General features: G+C 56.1%; 2 protein-coding genes across 2 annotated transcripts in view; both read left to right on the top strand.

Annotated features, from left to right (window-relative positions):
• The window catches only part of SMTNL1 (smoothelin like 1), a 208,942-nt gene that overhangs the window by 125,936 nt on the left and 61,628 nt on the right, over positions 1-21,378 (top strand). The gene's annotated exons all lie outside the window — the stretch shown is intronic.
• RTN4RL2 (reticulon 4 receptor like 2) lies at positions 6,791-21,321 on the top strand. The gene is made up of 3 exons (XM_059709316.1): positions 6,791-7,176; positions 11,957-12,438; positions 19,956-21,321. Exons 1-3 carry the CDS (start codon positions 7,146-7,148, stop codon positions 20,703-20,705), a joined length of 1,263 nt encoding a protein of 420 aa, XP_059565299.1. The 5' UTR covers positions 6,791-7,145; the 3' UTR covers positions 20,706-21,321.

The raw sequence follows: 21,378 nt of genomic DNA, 5'->3' as shown, positions 1-21,378 counted from the left end.
TGTCTCTCCACCCATTTTCCTCAATCAATCTCAGAATTAATCTTCCCAAGGTGTAGCTTTGATCATGTGCCTTACAAGCCCCCAATGGCCAAATCTGGTTGACAAATGATTAATACAGTGGGGCCTTGACTTACGAGTGTCCCCTACTAACGAGTTTTTTGAGATACCAGCTGTCTCTCAGCTGATTTTTTGCATTGAATTGTTAGAGTAATTTGAGTTAACCAGCTCCTTAACAAGCTCAGTCTCAGAACAATTAAACTCGTAAGTCAAGGCCCCACTGTATCTATCAAACTAAATGCTCACTCAAACCGATAAGGAAAGCCTTAAGACTTCAACAGGTAAACTGGTGAAAGCTGTGGACAAGTACTTCCCCCAGCAGGGTGAGCAGAGAGTGAGCACATATGTAGAAAATGGTTTAACAGAAAACCAGGTGAAAGATGTAGACAATCACTTTGCCCAGGAGGCTAAGCAGAGAATCAATAAATACTTGGGAAATAGTTCTACCCATTAATGATGAAGGAGATGGAAATGAAAGCATAGGGGGGGAGCGTTTCATACTTACTGAATTAGCCAAATTTGCAAGCACCATCAGCCAGGGCTGACAAGGCTGGAGGGAGTCCCTTTACTGCTGCACTAGTTCTCCGCCCCTCCCACCTCCTTGGAGACACCCTCTTCTTGTAGTTAAGAAGAGCAGCACAAGTTTCTCTTGTGCCTACAGGATGTTGGTTGCCTTTAGCTCAAAATACTCTGCATTACACAGAGACACATCTTGGGGTGACTCATTCTGAATCCTTAAACCCCATAAAAGGGGTCCCTAGACTAAAAGAGTCAAAGGCAATTCATTTAATAGGCGGCCCCAGGCAATGCTTCCCAATACTTCCCACACCCACCCTCCAGACTTTCCCCATCTGCTGGACATCAACATGACCATAGCACCTTGCGCCGTGATTAGCATCTTCCTCTCTAGACCGGGGGTCCAGTAAGTCAGCAACATTTGCCAGGTGCCTACTCTGGGCCAAGGCTGGGCCAGGTGCATGAAAAAACGAAGAGACTATGGACCCTGTACTCAGTGAAGTCACAATCTAGGGAGAAAAGGAGGCTCTCTTCTTTTGGAAGGGAACTCAAGCAGATACAAGGGGACCCAACTTTCTAGCCCAGTGGTCGGCAAACTCATTAGTCAACAGAGCCAAATATCAACAGTACAACGATTGAAATTTCTTTTGAGAGCCAAATTTTTTAAATTTAAACTATATAGGTAGGTACATTGTTATTAACTTAATTAGAGTACTCCTAAGCTGGCCTTTGCTAAAAACGTCCTCAGTCTGATTGAGGTACGTTCGCTGAGGTCGACCCCTTCCAACTCTCCCATCCACACTCGTCTTGTACACTTGTTTCGTCTATCTCCTTTCCGAAAACCGACTTCTGCGCATGGGCCACGAAGTTTTAATCACACTGTACGTGCACGCCCGCACGTGGTATTTTGTGGAAGAGCCTCACTCAAGGGGCCAACGAGCTGAATGTGGCTCGCGAGCTGCAGTTTGCCGACCACTGTTCTAACCAATAGACAGACCTCCAGGAAGTCAACATTCTGACTTGTGGCCAAGACTGTCATGGACTTTCATGAAAGAAGGAAATATTTACATAGACCTGGATTCAGAGCCTGGCTCTTCAGTCATGTCCCCTTTGATTAAGTCATCTGAAGGGGGGTATTAATAGACCTTCCTCCACAGAGCTACTCTGGAGTACAAATGGAGGTACTGGTACCAAGGGCTGAAAGGTATCTCCCCATCCCACCAGTCCACAAGGTACCCCTCACCTCCTACTACACCAGCATTGCTCCTTTGTATTCTTCAAAGACACCTGATATTGAAAAGCTAGGTTCAGTTTTAGAGATCTGACTCCTTGGAGTTTATACAGAAATACAGCTACCTCCTCTTCTCTTAACAAGCACATCTCCATTCCAAACAGCAAGGGGTCTCATGGACGTGCATGGGAGTGTCCCACCCATATGTCCAAGCTTCAGCCACACCCTTTGGCCAGGGTGCACACACTGGCAGAAAGGTAGATGGGAGAAGATGTCCACACAGGTCCTGGAAGTAGACTTGGGCCATTTGAACAAGAGATTCCCAGGTCCTGGCTGCCCAAAGTGTGGTCTAGAAGGGAATACAGGCTTCCAAAGGGCACATCCCTCGGTCTCAGGGACTTTTCACTCCATGGAGGGAATGTTGGCTGGAGGGGAACCAGAGCAAAACCCTCTAACGCATGGGACCCAGGCCAAGACCCTGCTTATCCAAATCTAAGCATAGTATTACCTTCCTGAGTTTGTTTCTCCATCTGTATAAGGAGGTTATTAATAGGCCTTCCTCCACAGAGCTACTCTATTAAATGAGTCAGTACACGTAAGTTCATGACATAAAGTAAGTGGTTAATAGAAGCCAGTTATATTATAAAGAATATAAATGGACAGAGACTCTAGAAACCAAGCAGGAAGAAGAAAACATCTCTGACACCCTTGACCTTTAAACTAATCTAGTTTAGGCTTTCTTCCCTGTTTTAAAAAGAACCTGGAGAGAAGCCATGTCCCCATCTGGCTGGGCAAAGTAGGCTGAGGAACTCACTGTGGGAAGGGTGACAAGTGCAGGCCCAGCCCCCTCCCGGCAGAGTATGTGGCCACCGACAAGCTCAGAGGCAGGCCTGCTGGCCACTGGGAGGTCTGTGGAACCCAGAGAGGGGTCTAGGAGATCTCTAGAAATTCTGACCTTCCCCTGGAACTCTCATCACACCCTCAGAGCTGGGAATGAGATCCAGCTGAGACGCTCCACTTTCGGTAGTTTACAATTCCAGAGCTACAGAGAAGCAAGGATGTCACAAGGTCATGGCTCTGTGAGACTTTCAATAGCATTCAGTTTAATGTTCCTTTCGATGATGGGGAGCCTAAAGCCCAGAGAGGAGAGAGGTCTGTCCCAGGTTACCGGGCCATTCAGAACCAGAGTCCAGGCTAGAACTCAAGACTTCTACTTCAGGTGGAGATTGCTTTCATCACACTGAGCAGCCTGGTCTGAGCCAGGGGAGGTGGAGAAGTGGAGGTTAACATGGGGTCAGGCACACGGAGGGTAGGAGATTTTAACTCGGAACAGACTCCCTGACCCAGCTCTGCCACTCGCGACTATGAGTCCTCAGGTTATGACTGTGCTTTCTGCCTCTAGACTGCAACATCTACTTCTTGGGTGCTGTTAGACTGAAGGAAAAAATTAATGCTATTATGATTAGTGCTTATTGACACAGGGTCAGGTACTCTGTTAGGTTCTCTCCTGGTTTATCTCATTGAATCCTTAAGCAACCCTATGAGATAGTATTGCCTGCCTCCCATTTTCTGGATGAGAAAATTGGGCCTCAGAAGAGTTAAACACCTTGCCCAAGGTCATCTAGCTAGTGAGAGGCACAGCCAAGACAGGAACCCATCGAAACCTGTGCTCTTGACTACTGAGCCACCCCCCTCCCCTCGTGCAGTAACTCCCAAGAGACCTACACAAGGAGGTTGCCACATAGGTGGAGAAAAGGACCAGGGGAGTTCTGTGGACTCACTCGGCGGGTTCCCCCAGATGGAAGAGAGGCCTAGGGTGTCACACAGAGTAGGGGGTGCTGTTAATAAGGGGAAACACAGAGGAAGTGGAGACTCCTCTAGTTTGTGCCAGTATCCTGCTTCTTCTACACGACTTCCTTTCCACTGTTCTCCACACAGCAGGTCATCCCCCTTCTCAGGGAAAATCTATCCATCAGCCATTTCTGGAGATCCTTGGCTTTCTGTGGGGCTGCAGATCCATCGATAGCCACCAGAGGGCGGGCCAGCTCTATGGCCAAGTCTAAGGCCCTAGTACTCCCCAGGGTCCAGCCAAGTGTCCAGCCAGGGCTGCGCCTAGTTGCGCTTTGGCACAGCCCTCCATTACACTTTGCCATCGGCTTTCTCCCTCAGTTCTCAAAACATCTAGTTGCAGAAGTTCAACTCACCTGGAAACAAGGTGTCTGGTTCCACAGGAATAAAGATCTTATGAGTCACCACCCAAAAGGCAATGGCCACAGGCACCACCACAGTCTCTGGCCAGAACTCCGCTTTACTAAGCACTTTCTCACACCTGAGTGACTGGAGATTTATTAAAGCCTCATGAGTGAGTGGCAGGTTCACACCGAACAGATGAGGAAACGGAGGCACCAGGAAGGAGAGTGACTGGCTTAGGGTCACCTGGAGACCTCCGTTCTTCGCACTCCAGGGAAAGCTGGTTCCAATTCCCTGCCTGTCTGCGGGGGGTGGGGGGGCTGCAAAAGTGGGCAGGGAGAGGAACAAGGGGTCCAATGTTCTACCAGGACGACCAAATGCATTCGGTATTTCCTGTGGACAGACCAGCCAGCGACCCGCCCTCCCACCACCATCCCTCCCCACGTATACACTGAGCACCTGCGGAGGACCCCAAGGTGGATGACAGGAGTCTCCTGCCCTCAAAAAGCTGGCGGTCTCGTGCGAGGAAAGTGGTGAGTCAGCAGATAGTTACAGGAAACCGACGCCTGTATGAAGGGATATGAGCAGAGGGGTTCATACACGTCAGGAGCATACCCAAGATGGGGGTGTCCCCTGGGGCTCCAAGGCCTGAGGAAGATGCACCCCTTTCCCTGAAGCTCACCCCGGGATGAGGGCTCCCCTCCCAGCTTCGGATGCCTGCTTCTGTTGGGAAGCCGGGGTCCCCCCACACACACCCCTCCCAGAAGAGCGCGGGCCCCGGGAGCCGATGACAGCACACCTGAGTCAGCCCGCCGCCCACCCACCCCTGAGCGTCTGTCTACGCATCTTGTGATATTTCGCTCCCCGGGAGCCAGCCCCACTGAGCTCCGGAGGCAGCTCGGCAAACAAACCCAACGACAGATTGTGCCGCGGCTCATTCCGGGGAAGGACGCCAAATCCCACCCTGCTACCCCCAACACTCCCTCCCTGCCTCCCCCTCCAGGGCCTCCTCCCGGGGCGCGGGCCCTCCCCCGCTGGGTGGGTCCGGGGAAGTGCGGGCCCCGTTCCATCTAGAGATGGGAGGGGGAGCGGAGCCCCACAGACGCCCCTTTCCGCTCCTACAGACCCGATGGAGACAAGTGGGAGAGGCAAGCAGGTGCCCAGAGGGCCTGGTAGCCCAGGAAGAGCAGAGGATGGGACCAGCAGGGGGCGCCCGAGCTCAAGGTGCAAGTGGGCCGGGAGCCCGCTAATGAAATGAGGTGGGAAAGGTGATAGAGGCAGCGAATGAGGCACACCAGGCCCAGAGATGGAGACACGGGAGCCACAAGGACCGGAGGGAAGCGACAGAGACACGGAGAGACACGAGAGGGACAGAAGATAGCGAGTGCATAAAGGGAGGAAATGGCAGGGAGGGCGGGCAGAACGGAGAGATGGAGACCATAAACTATGAATAAGGGGGCGAGGGGGGGGGAGAGAAATCGAATGAGAACGAGGGAAGAATGAGACTGTGGATGGAACAGAGAATGAATGGAAAACTAGACCAGCATTTATACAGCGCCGACTGTTTGCCAAGCGCTGCGTAGAACTGAGACAGGAGAGGAGGAGCCAGAGAGAGGCGGCGGGGCGAGGGGTTCCTTTTCTTTGCTCCCGGGAGGGGCCGTCGGGGTTCCCGCGCTTCCGTGGGCGCGGCGGGGCTGCACGCAGATGGCTCTGGCGCTGGCCTTCCTAGCCACTCCAGCTGCCCCCAACCCAGGGCCGCGCCTGTTGGCCACGGTCCCCGAAGCGACTCCCTCAAAGCCCCCGCGCCTGTCCCGCACCGGGATGGCCTCCAAGGGCCGGATGCCGGGCCCGCTGGGCCGGGTCAGGGCCAGGATGTTTGGCATCGCCGCCTTTGTCAGGAAACGGCCGGCTGGCATCTCCCCGAACGCTGCCACGAGGGGCGCGAGGAGCCCGCATGAGATCAGAACGCACCTCTCCTTAAAGGAAAGAAGCAACCCGCGTGGAGCCGTCGCTCCCCTCCCCACCCTTGAGCCCTCCCCTGACCGCACGCGGGAGATGGGATATCCCGTGTAGGACACAGCAAACATACACATACAAATGCGCCTCCATGCGCACCCAAATTTGCACCCGCTCGCAAATGCATCAGACACGCGGACACATGTACCCTGGCCACCCATCTCCAAGCTCGCTCGGCCAAACTCACACAGCCTCACGTGTCCCACCAGCACGGACACGCGTGGGCACCAATGGCTCACCCGCTGGCACACTCCCGTGCTCTGCTCTTCCCTGGGCCCACAGGAAAGGCAGCGTGTGCGCACTCAGAGTCACACCTGCACAGGCGTCCTTGAGCGCGCGTGCACGCGCCTATGCACAAACTTGCCTGCACTATTGTTACATAGTCTCACTCTCGGGGCTGGGAGTCCAGGAAAGGAAGGGGAAAGCGGAGCTTGGAGCGCTCCCAGGGGAGAGAAATGTTAAGGTCTGAGCCTTGGCACCAGGGACGCCACGAGGAGGCGGGGAGGGTGACCCAGGAGCCCACCTCCTCCGGAAAACTTGGGAGGGGGGGAACTGAACAAGTCCATGAGGTTCCACACATTAATGCGCCCCCCCACACACACACCCCGGGATTTTTCTGGAAGCGAGGCGCCGCGAAGGCTATGGAACATAGTCCTCCGTGTCCCCCAAGGAGGGGACTAGAGAGCCGCTCCCGCCTCCTAGTGGCCAGGAAAGGGTTACGTCGGCGAGCTAGGAAGCGAGGGAGGAGCCAGCGAGTGCGGGAAGGAGTGGGGGTGGTTGGGAAAAGCATCCTCGCTATCCCCACTCTCCCTCGGCTCGCAGCCGGGGCGCACGGACTGACGGACTCGCGCGCCGCCTGCGCCGCTGGGGAGCACCCTCACCGGGCTTCGACGGCTAGCTCCAGCCCTCCCCGCCCCGTCGCGCCCCGCCCCGTCCCGTCGGGGCCGATGGCTCCTCCCGAGGCCCGCAGCCCGGGGGGCGCAGGGTAGAGCGCCGCGGCCCGGCCTCACTGCCCGGGGACTCCCGGGCCCCCGGAGCCCCGCGGAGTCCCCGCTGTCCGTCTGGCGGGCTCAGGGAGCGAGTGGGAGAGCCCCCCACCACCACCGCCGCCCCCTCTCCGCAGCGTCGAGACAAGATGCTGCCCGGGCTCGGGCGCCTGCTGCAAGGTAGGGATCCCTGCCCGCCGGAGGGCGGAGGACGTCCAGGGGAGGGGAGCCGGGCGCCCCCGCCCACAGGGCTGAGGTGGGGCAGTGGCCGGGTGTGGGGGTAGCCTGGCGAGGGAACAGCCTTAGCCCGGCCCCGCCCCCAGGGCTGCCGGCCGGAGGAGCGCACCCGATCGGAGCCTGCGGGGATGTGTGGGGAGCCGGTGACCGTGGGGGGACGCAGGGGCCAGGCGGGCCGGCCCGGAGGGGGGAGGGAGGCTCAGGTTCCGCTGTCCCGGCTCCACCTGCTCCCGGGGACGCTGAGGACTCGGGCCGGCTGGGGAAGCGCCGACTCAGCGACTCCTGTGCCCGGTGCCTCAGCACTTTCCAGTCACCTGAGAGGACAAGGGCTGTGGGCAGGGGGCTGCCTGTGAGCACAGGGGCGCAGGGGGAAATCCGAATGCGCCCCCGGTAGGACAGATGGTGGGCGCTGGGAATATATAGTTCCACGGATTGATTGACAGCCCAGGGTGTGGGCCAGAGACTGGGGGGTGGGGGGTGGGGAAGGGGTCGGGGGGAGGCGGATGGAAGGGGGCCGTCACGACGGGAGAAAGTGGTTAGGGAAGAAAGGAGGCTGGGAGGAGGAGGAGGAATAGAGGTTAGAAGGGACAAGCGTGGAGGGAAGCGGGACCCAGGTTAGGACCGAGGAAGAAGGAAGGAGAAGGTAGACCAGGTTAGGGAAGGAGGTGAACAGAAAACTAGGGACAAGCACCCAGAATCTGGGGACAGGGTCATGGGAAAGAGCCGGGGACCCTGGACACTGCAAGGAGAGGGGAGTGGGAAGACCAGAAACCAGAGGAGGATGGGGATGGTGGATAGAGACAGAGTCCCAGGCACCGGGGAAAAGGACCGAGGATGAGCTCTGGGGTTGGGGATGGGTAACCATGGATGAGAGAGGGCTGGGAGTGGATGCCAGGGTGGGGATGGGGGCCGGAAAGGAAGGAAGGGGAGGAGGAAGAGAAAGGGGTGGAAGGGAGGGACGGGGTGGGGGTGGGGGGTGTTGCCATGGATGAGACAAAGAGGCTTCTGGTAACCACTTCCACGTGGGAAGCCCTCCATTCCCAGAGCGCCTGCCCCTCACATCCCTTCTTTCAGGGAGTGGTCGGGGGCTCGGAGCTCAGGGCTTTGAGGGGTGGCCGTGGGGGGAGAGGGGGGGACATTTGCATGGAGTGGCAGCCTCAGAGGGTGGGCACCCTGGCTGGCTCCAGCTGCCGTTTATATCTCCGGACCTCACGTCGGATCCTGCCGCCGCCGCCGCGGTGACTGCTTATTTTGGGGTGTCACATTCTGGCAGAGTGAGAAGCGGTTTGCAGCAGCCTAAAACTCCCAGGCAGCGTCAGTGCCTCCCCAGCCCCCTGCGTCACCGGCACTGCCGCCACCTCCATCCCGCTCCTGGCTCCCACCTCCCGGCCCCTGCCCCCAGGCCCCAGCCTCTTCCCAGCCTTTTCTGCGTGGAGCTGTTGCTTCTCGTCTGGGACCCTGGGTCCCTCCTTCAGAATCAGAGGCCTTGACTTCCCAGGCCACTCACTCTGCACTGGCCTCTCTGCCCTGTGGGTTGGTGCCCTGGCTCCTGCCTCTACCCGGGGTCCATCTGCTTCCTTTCACTGGGGCCTCTGAACCCAAGGGAGGCTCCAGGGGTGAGCACTGTGTTTCTGAGCCTTGGTTCTCCAGGTGATGGCCCAGATTCCTTGACAGTGGTCCCTCAATGAATGGATACTTCTTGGCTCTGGGCACCTCAGCCTTCTGGAATCGATACCATGTTCTGGCCTCTCTCCATCCCTCCTCTGGTCAGTTTTGGCCCTATCTCCTGGGCACTGGTCATCTCTCCTTGACTCCCAACAGCCTCCCCGCTAGAGCTGCCCTGACCTGGAGCCCAGGAGAGGAAGGTTGCAGAGAGAGCCTGATTCCCTCTTTGCCTCCACCCTGAACAGCCCAACAGACCCAGAGTCAGGGCTGGCCCAGTCCTGTGCACCTGGGCACAACTTTTGTCCTCCCTTTCTCTCAAGGGCCACATCTCTCGCACTCAGAGCAGTTTCCTTGGGTGATGTGAGGTCTCCCTTTGGACGTGTGCTTGTCCATCCCGGGTCCCGCCTGTACCAGCTGCGTGGCCTGAGGCAACTCATTCCATGTTTCTGAGCCTCCCACCTCTCTTCTGCAGACTGGGGCCATTGTATGGATCTCGCAGGACTTACGTTGTATTCTATGTGCATAAAGACATGTACAAATAGTGTCTGGCACACAGTAGGTGCTTAGTAACAGATGGTTTCTGCCTGTCCCTGCTCTACACTCCCCTGCAACATTAGCCATTACCTGCAGACTTTAGAGTAAAGGAGAAAAGAGAGGAAGGGGTGAGCAGAGAGGGTGGGGACACCTAGAAGGGGCTTTCCTCAGCCCATAGAGGAGGGGGGAGATGACATGAGGCTTCGAGAAAGGAATTGGAGGCAGACATCAGAGATTCGGTCAGAAACTGAGCCTTCCCCCCTCTAGCCTTCAATGGTGTTGCCTGGGCAGTAAGAGCTTTGCTCTGATGGCCGCTGAGGTGCCCCCTTCCAGCTCTGATGCCCTGTGCATCTTGCCCCAGTCTTTGCCAGGGATTCGCAAACTGAGGGCTGAGAGTGGGACTGTGGTCCTGGAGAGAGAGGAGGCCACAGGCCTGGAGGGAAGGACTGAGGGGGAAGAGCCCTGAGAAGCAGGGATGGGGAGGGGACCATGGTGAGAAGGAAAAGGGCAGGGACAGGAGGGCAGAGGAGGAAGAGAAAGGCACAGCTCCCCAGCTCCCTGCCCACCCCCCTCAGTCCAGGAGCACTCCAGCCAGGCCTGGGGGCAGAGAAACCAGTGCCTCCCACCTCCCCCTCCTCCTGGCCTCCAGTGAGAGCTGCAGCCTGAATTATGGATGAGGCTCCTTGGGTTACAGCTGCTTTGCATGGCGGCAATGGCCAGAAATGGCAACAGAGTCACTGTTACGCAGCAGCTGTCATGGAGGGGCCCTGCGCAGGCTTGGGGAGGTGGGCCTTAATGGGAGAGACATGGGGACCCAGGGGAGGGGTGGGGAGAGAAGGGAGGAGCCCCTTATGTGGGCAAGGGGTGGCCAGGGAGCTGTGGGGAGAGGGATGCTGGCTCCCCCAAGCTGCTGAGCTCAGCCTCCAGCTGGGAGAGCCCCTGGTGCCACACAGTGGCCCCTGACTCTGCAGCACTCCGGACTGCACATCCTTCCCTCGGTCTCTCCTGGGCCCTAGAGGCCGGGGGAGAGCAGTCCTCCCTCGGGCTGGTGGCCTTCAGGGCCCACACTCTTGGGAGCTTGTGGATAAGGGGTAGGATTAAAGGATCAGAGCAGGATTTGGCTTTCTCTGGTGTCAAGTCCTTGGGGAAGCGAGCTCAGAGGGTGACTCTGCCAGGAAGGGAAGTGCCCTGGCCAAGCATGAGGAGATTCCTTTCTGGTCCTTGCCCTGCCAACCACTTTGCTGTGTGACCTTGGGCAAGTCGCTTGCCCTCTCTGAACCCCAGTTGTAGCTAAAGTAGAACAAGAGCTTGAACCAGATGGACTGGAGAACCTTCCCAGCTCTGATATCTCCCGTGCTAGCCCCAAATCTCAGCCCTGCTGAAACCCACTGAGGTTCCCTACCCGCTCCCACATCCCACCCCTGCCAGGTTCTGATGAGGGGTGAGAGACATGCTCCTCCACCCCACGTGGCTCTGAAACACTCGGGAGAAAGTGATCGTGAACTGCCGCACGGGGGAGGGGTGCGAAGGGCCGAGAAACGCGGAGGTGGTGTGAACGAATAGCGCAGCAGCGCTGTGTCACTGAATATTACATCACACCCAGCCTACACACGCATGGGGCCGGCCCTCGGCACTCACATACGCGTGGGGACAGCCAGCACATGCAGGGAGGATCGGGGATGCTCATGGTGAGGCCCCAAATTGAGGAGCGGGAGCACCACCTCGGCATGGGGTTCCCCACCCCTGCCTGTGTGTCCCCCATGGGAGGAAGCTCACGGGACATCCATAATGTCTACGCCACTCAAGCACGCTGGCTGTGCAGCTCTGCGTGCAGTGTGCACTGGGCTCAGACACAGACATTCACGCACAGCGCCAGGCATCACGTACAGTCATGCACCCCTCGGTCTTCCCCAGGGTCTCTGAACCCCAGGAAATAGGTCCTGGGTCCAAGGCCCACTCTTCCTCCCCTCGGCCTTTGATTCGCAAGCGATCTCAATTTAGCCCCAACTGGTCTCAACTGGGGGCGATTTTGCTCCCCAGGAGACATTTGGTAATGTCTGGAGACATTTTGGTTGTCATAATCAGGGGGAAGGTGTTACTGGCATCAAGTGGGTAGAGGACAGGGATGCTGCTAAACACCCTAAATAGGACACCGTATAGGACTGTCCCCCACAACAAAGAGCGATCAGCTCAACTTTCCATACGAAGGTTCTGAGGCCTGACAGTCAAACCCACCGTAGTGACAACAAGAACGGAAAAGACCACCACTCTGAAACAGCCAGCAGCATAGCAGTGCTTTCCACAGTGTCCTCCAGGCATTTCTTTCTTTATTTTTACTTTTTTAATATACCAGGGGTCTCAAAAAGTGGAAGTGGCCGGGGCCTCTTGCAATTAGGTTGTTTGTGCCCAGAACCCTCCCACCCAGGAGCCAGGCTCCTGGCCATTAGGGGTGGGTGGGCAGGCCCCTGGCGGGCACTCCTGCCCTTGCAGCCTGCCCAGAAAGGCCTGCCCCCTGTCCCCACAGGTCCCGCCTCAGCCTGCCTCCTGCTGCTGCTCCTGGCCCTGCCCCCAGCGGCCCCCAGCTGCCCCATGCTCTGTACCTGCTACTCGTCCCCTCCCACCGTGAGCTGCCAGGCCAACAACTTCTCCTCCGTGCCGCTGTCCCTGCCACCCAGCACCCAGCGCCTCTTCCTCCAGAACAACCTCATCCGCACGCTGCGGCCCGGCACCTTCGGACCCAACCTGCTCACGCTGTGGCTCTTCTCCAACAACCTCTCCACCATCTACCCGGGCACCTTCCGTCACCTGCAGGCCCTGGAGGAGCTGGACCTCGGTGACAACCGGCACCTGCGCTCCCTGGAGCCCAACACCTTCCAGGGCCTGGAGCGGCTGCAGTCGCTGCACCTGTACCGCTGCCAGCTCAGCAGCCTGCCCGCCAACATCTTCCGCGGCCTGGTCAGCCTGCAGTACCTCTACCTCCAGGAGAACAGCCTGCTCCACCTCCAGGTGAGCCACCCACCCATGCGCAGGCCCCTGCACACACTCCCCTGCTTTCCCCTCGCTCCTCTGCCCCTGTGTGTGTCCCTCCGCTCTCCCCAGCCCGCCCTTCCTGCCTCAGCATCTCAGCATCCCTCTCCATGTCTGCCCCTTTTCTAAGTGTGTCCCTCGCACTTTCTCCAGGGGCTTTTCTCCATTTGGTCTGTCTGTCTGTCTATGCCTGTTTGGTTCCCTTGCTGCCCCTCTCTCTCACTCCCTTATCCTCCCCCCCCAACCCCCACTGTGTGTCCCCTTCTGCCTCTGCCTATCTTGTCTGTCTACCCCTCTCTGCCTCTCTCACTGACTTGCCTTCCCCATCTGTCCTCTGGTCTTCTGTCTGTCTCCATTCACACGCCCACTCCACACGCACCCCATGTCTGGTTGATGTGCGCGTCTCTCTGTGATCTCTCCTTTTCCCCTCGTTTGCCTTTGGGGGCTCTGTCTCTCCCCAGGCACAAGGCCTGAAGGCCTCTGTGGCTGCTTTCTCCCCACCCCACCTCCTCCCACTGCCGCTGGTGTCCCAGAGAAGGCCCCCCTCTGTCCAGCACACTGGCTAATGGGGCAAGGGGAAACCCTACCCTTTCTAGATCCCCATCCCCAACCTGCTGTCTCACTGAAAGGGAAGAAGGAAAAAAAAAAGGGTAAAGAGCTGTTAAGTAGCTGGAAGATGGATGCTCTGAAAACGGAAGGAATAACAGTAATTGCTATTTATTGTTATTATTATTGATCTAAATATTGTTTATTGTTGTTATTAAGCTGACTGTCTGACAGTCAAACCCTCCCATTCTATTTCCCCAGGAAGCAATAACACACCCTCCAAACCACCCTCCCTGGGCTCCACAGCCTCAGGCTGGAAGGGGGCTGGAATATCCAAACCCTCCCTCCCCCCACATAGATGGAAGGCATGCCTCCTCCCAGCGGGCTGGTGCTGATTTGAAAATCAGGTCAGGGTTTATGCTGATAAAGATAGTAACAATGGCAATAATAACTTAACAAACATGCATTGTGCACCCACTATGTGTAAGGTGCTGAGAATACAGCAGTTAACAAAACAGACAAAACCCCCTGCCTTCACTGAGATAGCACTCTAGGTGGTGGAGAGAGACAGAAGTGAAATACGGTAGCCCCCCTCTTACCTATGGGAGATCCGGTCCAAGACCCCAGGGATGCCTGAAATCTCAGACAGTATGGAACCTTGTATGTACTATGTACCTACACACCTATGATACAGTTAGTTTATAAAATAGGCACAAAAAGAGATTAACAATAATAACTAATAATAAAATAGAACAAGTATAACAACATACTGTAATACAAGTTACGTGGATGGCTTTGAGGCCATAATTAAGTGAAACAGAGGGACTTAAACACAGGCACTGTGGGATCACGACACTTGATCTGACAACCGAGGCGGCTACTCCTAGTAAGTGTCTAACAGGCAGGTAGCGTATGCAGCATGGAGATGCTGGGCAAAGGGATGACTCGCATCTGGGTGGGATGGCTTCGAGATTTCTCCACACTAAATAGACCAGCACGCAATTTAAAACTTATCAATTGTTTATTTCTGGAATTTCCTGTTTAATATTTTTGGACCATGGTTAACTGCAGGTAACTGAAACCATGGAAAGCAAAACTGTGAAGGGGAGTGGGGGACTGCTGTCCATAGTACGTTGAAAAAAGATGTCGTGTTATTATGATTGCACCAATAATGATAGTAATACCCACTACCACTTAGTGGACACACTATGCGAAGGCCTTTATGGGTATCAACTCTGCCACTTACAAGTGTGTGACATTTTTCCATCCCCCTGAGCCTCAGTTTTTCCATTTTTAAATTAGGGGTAGCACCAGCCCATCTCCTAGGGATTTCATAAGTTTAAGTGCATGAATAATTTGTAGAGCGCTTAGAATAGTGTTTGGCATGAGATACGCACTATATAAATGCTTGTTAAAATACTATTTTAAAAGAGGCAAGCCTCATTTAACATTGATCTTAGTGAAATGGCCCATCTTGGACCTCATCTTAGAGATTTGGGTCAACGTCAAGGGTGATGCCCAGGCCATGGGTGGATCCTAGAAAACTCCCTCTTTTCTTTCCTTCCTAAATTTGCCTAGCACCTCACAGTGTCCAAAGCACGCTCAGCCACCCCACCTCATTTCCACAGCCCTGTCAGGAGATGCTTACACCTCCCCACAGATGGGGAGACTGAAGCCCAGGATCCCAAGAGTTTGTAGATATAAGGCCTCTTCACATGAAGTCTCTCAAACCATTGCCGGTATGACTGGCGGCTCCCATGTTCCCAGCAGCATGTTTAACCTCACAAGAGCCTGGCAATAGAGACAGTTAGGGACAGTAGGGACACGAAATGAAGTTCCTGAGGCCCCCGAACCAGGCAGAGCTGATGGTACTAGAACCCGCGTGGGCTGATGACATTTCAGGCCATTTTCATCACTCAGAACTCTCCACTAGGGTCTGTCTGGGTGGAGGGGGGTGGTACCCTGAAGTACAGCAGCATGGGCTCATTTTTGAAGGCTCTCACCTTGGAGTCTACCAGATGTAGGTTCAGATCCTGGCTCCTATATGACTTTGGACAAATTATTAAGGATCTTCCCATCTCCATGTCCTCATCTGTAACATGGCCACCTCAATAGGGTTAGCACAGGGCCACACTCAGGTACTGCCACTGACACCTGACCTCCTCAGCATTTATCAGTGGCTCACAGTGAGACAGCTAGGGTCAGAGGGCCTGAGTTGGAATCCCTGCTCTGTTGTTTCCTGACTTTTTTAACTTAAGGCATGATGCCTCTCCTCTCTGAACCTCAGTGTCCTCATCTTTAAAGTGGAAATAATAAAAGTCATCCTTTCCACAAAGAACGGCTGTGCAGAGTAAATGAGTTGTGTAGATACAGCACACAGTTCAGTGCTGAATAAACCCTGTCATTAGAACCTGATCCGACACTGACTCCGAAATGGGAAGTTGGTTCTATATACCCCTGGCATGAATGGCATGGCATCTTCACACCAGGCCCTTTATAGAGAAAGGAAGGGAGGGAGGGAGGGAGGGAGGAGAAGGGAAGGAAGGGTCAGCCTCTGCCTGTGAACTGCCTGGAGGAACTAGGCTGGGAGATGCCACCGGTGGGGGAGGAAACGTGGGCTGGGGTGATGTCCACAGAATGCAGGTGTGCCCCAAGATAGGGCTGGGCCTCCCCAAGAGGGGAGCTTTGGAGGAGGCAAGAGGACCACAGCTTTTAATGATGAGGAAGGTGGAAATGGAAATGGGGTGGGCTGGAGGTTCTCACAGACTGTCTTCTGTGTGCCAGGTACTGTGCCAGGTGAGTTCATTCATCAACAGATGTGTATTGAGTACCTACTACATGCCAGGCAGTGTTCTGGGTGCCAGGGACTCAGGGGCGAACAAAAACAATCTCTCTGCTCTCCTGGAGTGTATTTCCTACTCGAAAGGAACCAGAACCTTTCACTCATTACAACAGCCTGCATGGTGCATAAGAGCAGCCTTTGTACTCAGGCACATCTGAGTCTGAATGGCAGCCCCACCTCCAGTTTGCTCTGTGGCTTTGGGCAAGTTACTTCACCACTTTAAGCCTGAATGGCCCCATCTGTAACACGGGGAAAACGCCCTGTGCCTCAGGGGTTTATTGTGAGGGTTCGAGGAGATGCTACTTGAAGAGGGCTCAGCAATGTGTCTCATTCAGAGTAAGTGTAACGGACAACTAGTGGGTCCAGGCCACCTGTCACTACATGATCCAATTAAGCAGACAGGGTTGAATTGTTTAGGAGCATTTATTCCAATAATGCTGGCAGTATGGGAGAGCAGCAGGTCATCCACAAAAATCTGCGCTCCCCTCCCCACAAGCCATCTGCTTATATTGGGTAGAAGGGCAAAGATTATGTGGGAAGGTAAGAATTACAGGCGTGGGAAAGTAGGCACGGGATAATGGTTACAGGTTACAGGCCATGTGGGCTTGGACCGGGGGCTAGGGGGACTGTAAAGGGCAGGCACCTCCAGGATTAGACTGTTCCAGCCATGAGGTTGTAGGCAGCTCTTGGGAGAGGAGGATGGACTTCATCCCAATGTTAGTTCCCATGTCCCAGGGTGTACAACTGTCAGCCAGGTGAGAATGTGCTTTCTCTAATCAGAACAGAACAATCACGGTTAACAGAGCATGATTAATATTTCTCATAATTATAGCTAGTCCCCAATATTCTATTTCTGCCCCTAACATAAGCATCATTTCCCCCCATTTAACAGCTGAGGACACTGAGGCTCAATGAAATAAGGCATCAGCCCAAGGTCACCCAACTATTAGCAAAGGGCTCAGCCTAGAATTGGCCCAGGTCTGTCTGACTCAAGTGTAGCCGTTCAGAACCCTGTCTCCAGAGTTCGTGTCCACATTCTACTACATATTAGCTGTTGAAACCTAGGCTTGCCCTCTCCCGGCCTCCCTTTCCTAATCTCTGAAAGGGGAGATAATAACATCTGCTTCATAGGGTTGTGATGATCAGGTTGCTACAGGAGACGTGTGTAGCGCAGAGCTTGGCCCATAGTGAAAGCTCAGTAAGTCATCTGCTTGCCTATGCTGACGCAGACCATGACAATGACACCAGGCTTAGGTTGGTGATCTCTGTGAGGGGGGGAGCGGGGGCTGGCACAGAGGAGGCACTCAATACAGCTTTGTTGAATGAATGAGGTACATTCCAGGATTCACTCACTCATAAATATCAGATGAGGATGGATCTTAATGATCAACTATCTCAAGTCCCTTGTTTCACAGATAAAAAAAAAAACAAAACAAAAAACTGAGGCTCAGAGAGGTTCCTGGAGCTGCCCAAGGTCACACAGCTCAGCCACTGGTGCCAAAGACTGGAGCTTGGGAGGAGGCAAGGTTAAGAACAGGATGCTGTCCGGAGAACGGGGCAGGGATGCTGCCTTGAGATTCCATATGGATGTGGAGAGCTGTAAACTGGCTGGGGGAGGTGAGGGAGATGTGGTTTTGGAAATGGAAGAAGATGACTTTAGCAGCCACTCTCAGCCCAGAGGGAGGGGGCGATAGGGAGGGTAGTGGGGGAGGGCGAGGGCTGTGAAAGTCAAGAGCTTATTAATGCACAGAGGAGGTTTTAACAGTGGAGAGAGGACTGTATTTGAGAGCTGCAGCTCAGGAAGTGGCAGCGGGATTTGGCAACAGCTTGGATGGGGGGAGGGGAAATGGACCCCCAAGCTGAGGTTCAGAGAGGAAAGGGGCAGAACTTTTGCAGAGGGAAAAGGGGGAAGGAGAGGAGGGTAGAATCAAGGAATTTTGTAGCCCAAAAATCGGGGCTGTGGGCCAAAGGCCCCTGAATTCCCTAGGGGCTCTGAACCTTTGATCTTCTCTTCCTGACCCTCCCAAGCCAAACTCCATTACCTGTGCTTCCTCAACCCCATCCCACCCACCCCACTAATCCTCTCACAGGTATCTCTGAGGGTGTCCCACTCTTAATGACACCCTTAAAAAAGAGAAACCCTGGCTAGGTGTTTGAGTAGAAGGGGCTCAGAGCCCACTCTCAGGGTGGACCAGAAAGAGGACAAGGGTACCAAGCTAAATTGGGCCACAGAGGTCCAGGGAGCCCGCTAGAGACCTGAGCTGAGCATGGGGGAGGCACAGGGAGTGGAGAATGCCGGTGTCAGAGGCAGCAGAGAAGGTTGAGGGGGACGGATCTCAATGTGGCCAAGAGGAGGGTTCTTGGCAGGCTCAGTTCCTGTAGCGGAGAGGGCGGAAGCCAGATGGGAGGGGGCGAGAACACGCAGGAGCACAGGAAGGTGGAGGCTGTGGGTGTGGGCTGGGAGTCAATGCCCTGCCCCCCCCTTTAGAGCCTTTGACCAGACTCCTGGGTGGGGTAGGGGGGTCATCCCCCCAGACAGGGAAGGGTGGGAGAGCCACAGTCGGGAAACAGGTCCCCCAGGGTGCGCTGGCTTGAGCATAGAGGATGCCTGTGTCCCTAAGAACCAGACCTCCTGGGCCCGCTGACCACAGGGATGTCCTGCATCACTGAGGGAGGGCCTCCGTCCGGGGGCTCTGGTCCCCTCTGGCACACTCTCCATCTCTCTGGGCCTCAGTGCTCTTCTCTGTAAAAAGTGGGCTGGGCTGGTGGGCCCTGGAGCTGATCATCACCTTAGTGAGCTGGTTAAAATGCAGAACACAGTCCCTGGGCCCTCCCACCCATGGAGCATAGCCACTCCCCCACGCCCACACCCCCCTTCATTCTGAACCACAGTCCAAGATGAGCATGGCCTGATTTGGGCACTGCCCAGCCCCAGACAAGTGGGACAGCCCTTCTAAGGGGGCAGTGACGTAGGACATCAGGCAGCAGCCTTCTTTCCCCTCCCTGGCTGCCTTTTGGGGTGGGGGAGAGCTGACACCTGGTCCCCTTAATATCTTAGCCTAATCGCAGGACTCTTGGACCCCGGAGAACTCCTCAGTTATCTAACTGAGCCCCTGTTGTTATAACCATCATTTTTCGAGGGTGGTGGAGGTCCCCACCAGGTCCTTACAGCATGATCTCATCTACCCTTCCCCCAGCCTCTGAGTATGGGGGTACTCTCCAAGTTATACAGACTGAGGAAACAAGAGGCTGTAAGAGGCTAAATAACTTGCCCAAAATAACGCAGCTGGGAAGAGGGCAAGCTGAATGGGCACCAGGGACTGTGACTCCTGAGCCTGTGGGCTTCATCGTTGGACTGGATACCGGTGTGCCAGGCACTGTGCCCAGCACTTCACCATCCCATCTTTATGGATCATCTTCTTTAATCCTCAGAACAAGCCCCTGAGGAGGCACACTCATCCCCATTTCATCGATGAGGCAACAGGCTTAGAGAGATCACTGGCTTGGCCAAGTTAAAGATAATGGCCAACTCCTCGAATGCCTCCACATGGAAACCTTGTTCTAAGCACCTTAACACGTGCTGCTTCATTTAATCTCCACATCTTACAGATAAAGAAACAGAGGCATAGGGACACTGTGACTTGCCCAAGGTGGCACAGCCAGCTATGATAGATCCAGGGTTTGACGTCAGGAGGTCAGGCTCCTCTGTCTGCACGCTGAACGAGTGTCTTCTGCTCTGAGTGTGGTCCCCGGACCAGCAGAGGCAGCACCTCCTGGGAACTTGTAGACAGGCAGATTCTCGGGCCCCACCTGCTACATCACAAACTCTGAGGACAGCGCTTCGGGATCCCCGGGGATTCTGATGGTCGCTAAAGTTTAAGAACCACCGGCCTCAATTACATCACCTTTTCCACAGTAACCTTTGGCGTGCAGGAGACAGCCGATCAATGATTGTCTCTTATCATTGATGTTTCTATCTCTCCCTTTCTCTCTGAAGTCAATCAGTGTATATTTAAAAAGCAAAAGAAACGTCAAATTGTTTCCCACAGCGTTCCCCTTCCTTCCCCACCTGTCTCAGGACCTCTCTCTTCTCCACCTCCTCTCCCAGGATGACCTGTTCGCGGACCTGGCCAACCTGAGCCACCTCTTCCTGCACGGGAACCGCCTGCGGCTGCTGACGGAGCACGTGTTCCGCGGCCTGGGCGGCCTGGACCGGCTGCTGCTGCACGGGAACCGGCTGCAGGGCGTGCACCGCGCGGCCTTCCGCGGCCTCAGCCGCCTCACCATCCTCTACCTGTTCAACAACAGCCTGGCCTCGCTGCCCGGCGAGGCGCTGGCCGACCTGCCGGCGCTCGAGTTCCTGCGGCTCAACGCCAACCCCTGGGCGTGCGACTGCCGCGCGCGGCCGCTCTGGGCCTGGTTCCAGCGCGCGCGCGTGTCCAGCTCCGACGTGACCTGCGCCACCCCCCCGGAGCGCCAGGGCCGGGACCTGCGCGCGCTCCGCGAGGCCGACTTCCAGGCCTGCCCGCCCGCGGCGCCCACGCGGCCCGGCAGCCGCGCCCGCGGCAACAGCTCCTCCAACCACCTGTACGGGTTGGCCGAGGCCGGGGCGCCCCCCGCCGACCCCTCCACCCTCTATCGAGACCTGCCCGCCGAAGACCCGCGGGGGCACCCGGGCGGGGACGCGCCCACCGAGGACGACTACTGGGGCGGCTACGGGGGCGAGGACCAGCGCGGGGAGCAGACGTGCCCGGGCGCAGCCTGCCAGGCGGCCCCGGACTCCCGCGGCCCCGCGCTCTCGGCCGGGCTCCCCACCCCTCTGCTTTGCGTCCTGCTCCTGGCGCCCCACCACCTCTGACTGCGGTGCTGGGACTGCAGAGGCCGGGCTGGCCCCCAGCCCCCAGCCCCCAGCCCCCAGCTGCAGCTCGGGCCCAATCCCCGCCCCTGGCCTTGCTGCCTCCCTCTCCCCTCCCTGCGCCGCCCTCCCCTGGGACCCGGCCGCCTCTCCCTGCCTCCTGGGATGCTGGCTTAAGACTATCCCAAGGGGCTGTGTCTGGTGGCTCTGCCCCGTTCTCCCCAACTCTGGCCATGAACTCGGTCCCATCCCACGGTGGGGTGGGGCATCCCAGGCCGGCGCTGACCCTTCTCGCAATGCCCACCGCGGACTCGGACTCGAGAGGAACTTTGTCTGCAGAGCATCTTCCACCAGCAGAGCCTTCAGAAGCTCCGGAAGGGAGCCCACCCAGGAGCCCTGCGGAGGGATGCCCTGGGGGGCCAGGCTGACCCTGGCTGGGCCCCTGCTTCTCTAGCCCCTCTCAGTCTCCCGACACGGGAGGAGTACTTTTCTCCTACGTCTACCCGGGACACTTTTTAGGGTGCCTGGAGAGATCTTTCCTCTCCACCGTGGCCCCTGTGTGGTGAAGATCAACAGAAGTTGTTTGGGGGGGAAATTTATTAAAAATTCTATTATTTTATCTCCTCTGTAAGGTTTGTTGGCTCGGGACCTCAAAAGTGGGAGGAGGGCGAGGAAC

Source organism: Myotis daubentonii, chromosome 9 (genome assembly GCF_963259705.1).
Source record: "Myotis daubentonii chromosome 9, mMyoDau2.1, whole genome shotgun sequence".
Taxonomy (NCBI): Eukaryota; Metazoa; Chordata; class Mammalia; order Chiroptera; family Vespertilionidae; genus Myotis; species Myotis daubentonii.
Note: the sequence above shows the minus strand (reverse complement) of the source record. Positions and strands in the feature narration are given on the sequence as shown.

Bases quoted from the DNA above. Each gene is read 5' to 3' on its own strand.
- RTN4RL2 (XM_059709316.1), top strand. From the start codon at position 7,146: ATGCTGCCCGGGCTCGGGCGCCTGCTGCAAG. The intron at 7,177-11,956 runs GTAGGGATCCCT...CTGTCCCCACAG, and splicing joins GCTCGGGCGCCTGCTGCAAG to GTCCCGCCTCAGCCTGCCTC. The intron at 12,439-19,955 runs GTGAGCCACCCA...CTCCTCTCCCAG, and splicing joins ACAGCCTGCTCCACCTCCAG to GATGACCTGTTCGCGGACCT.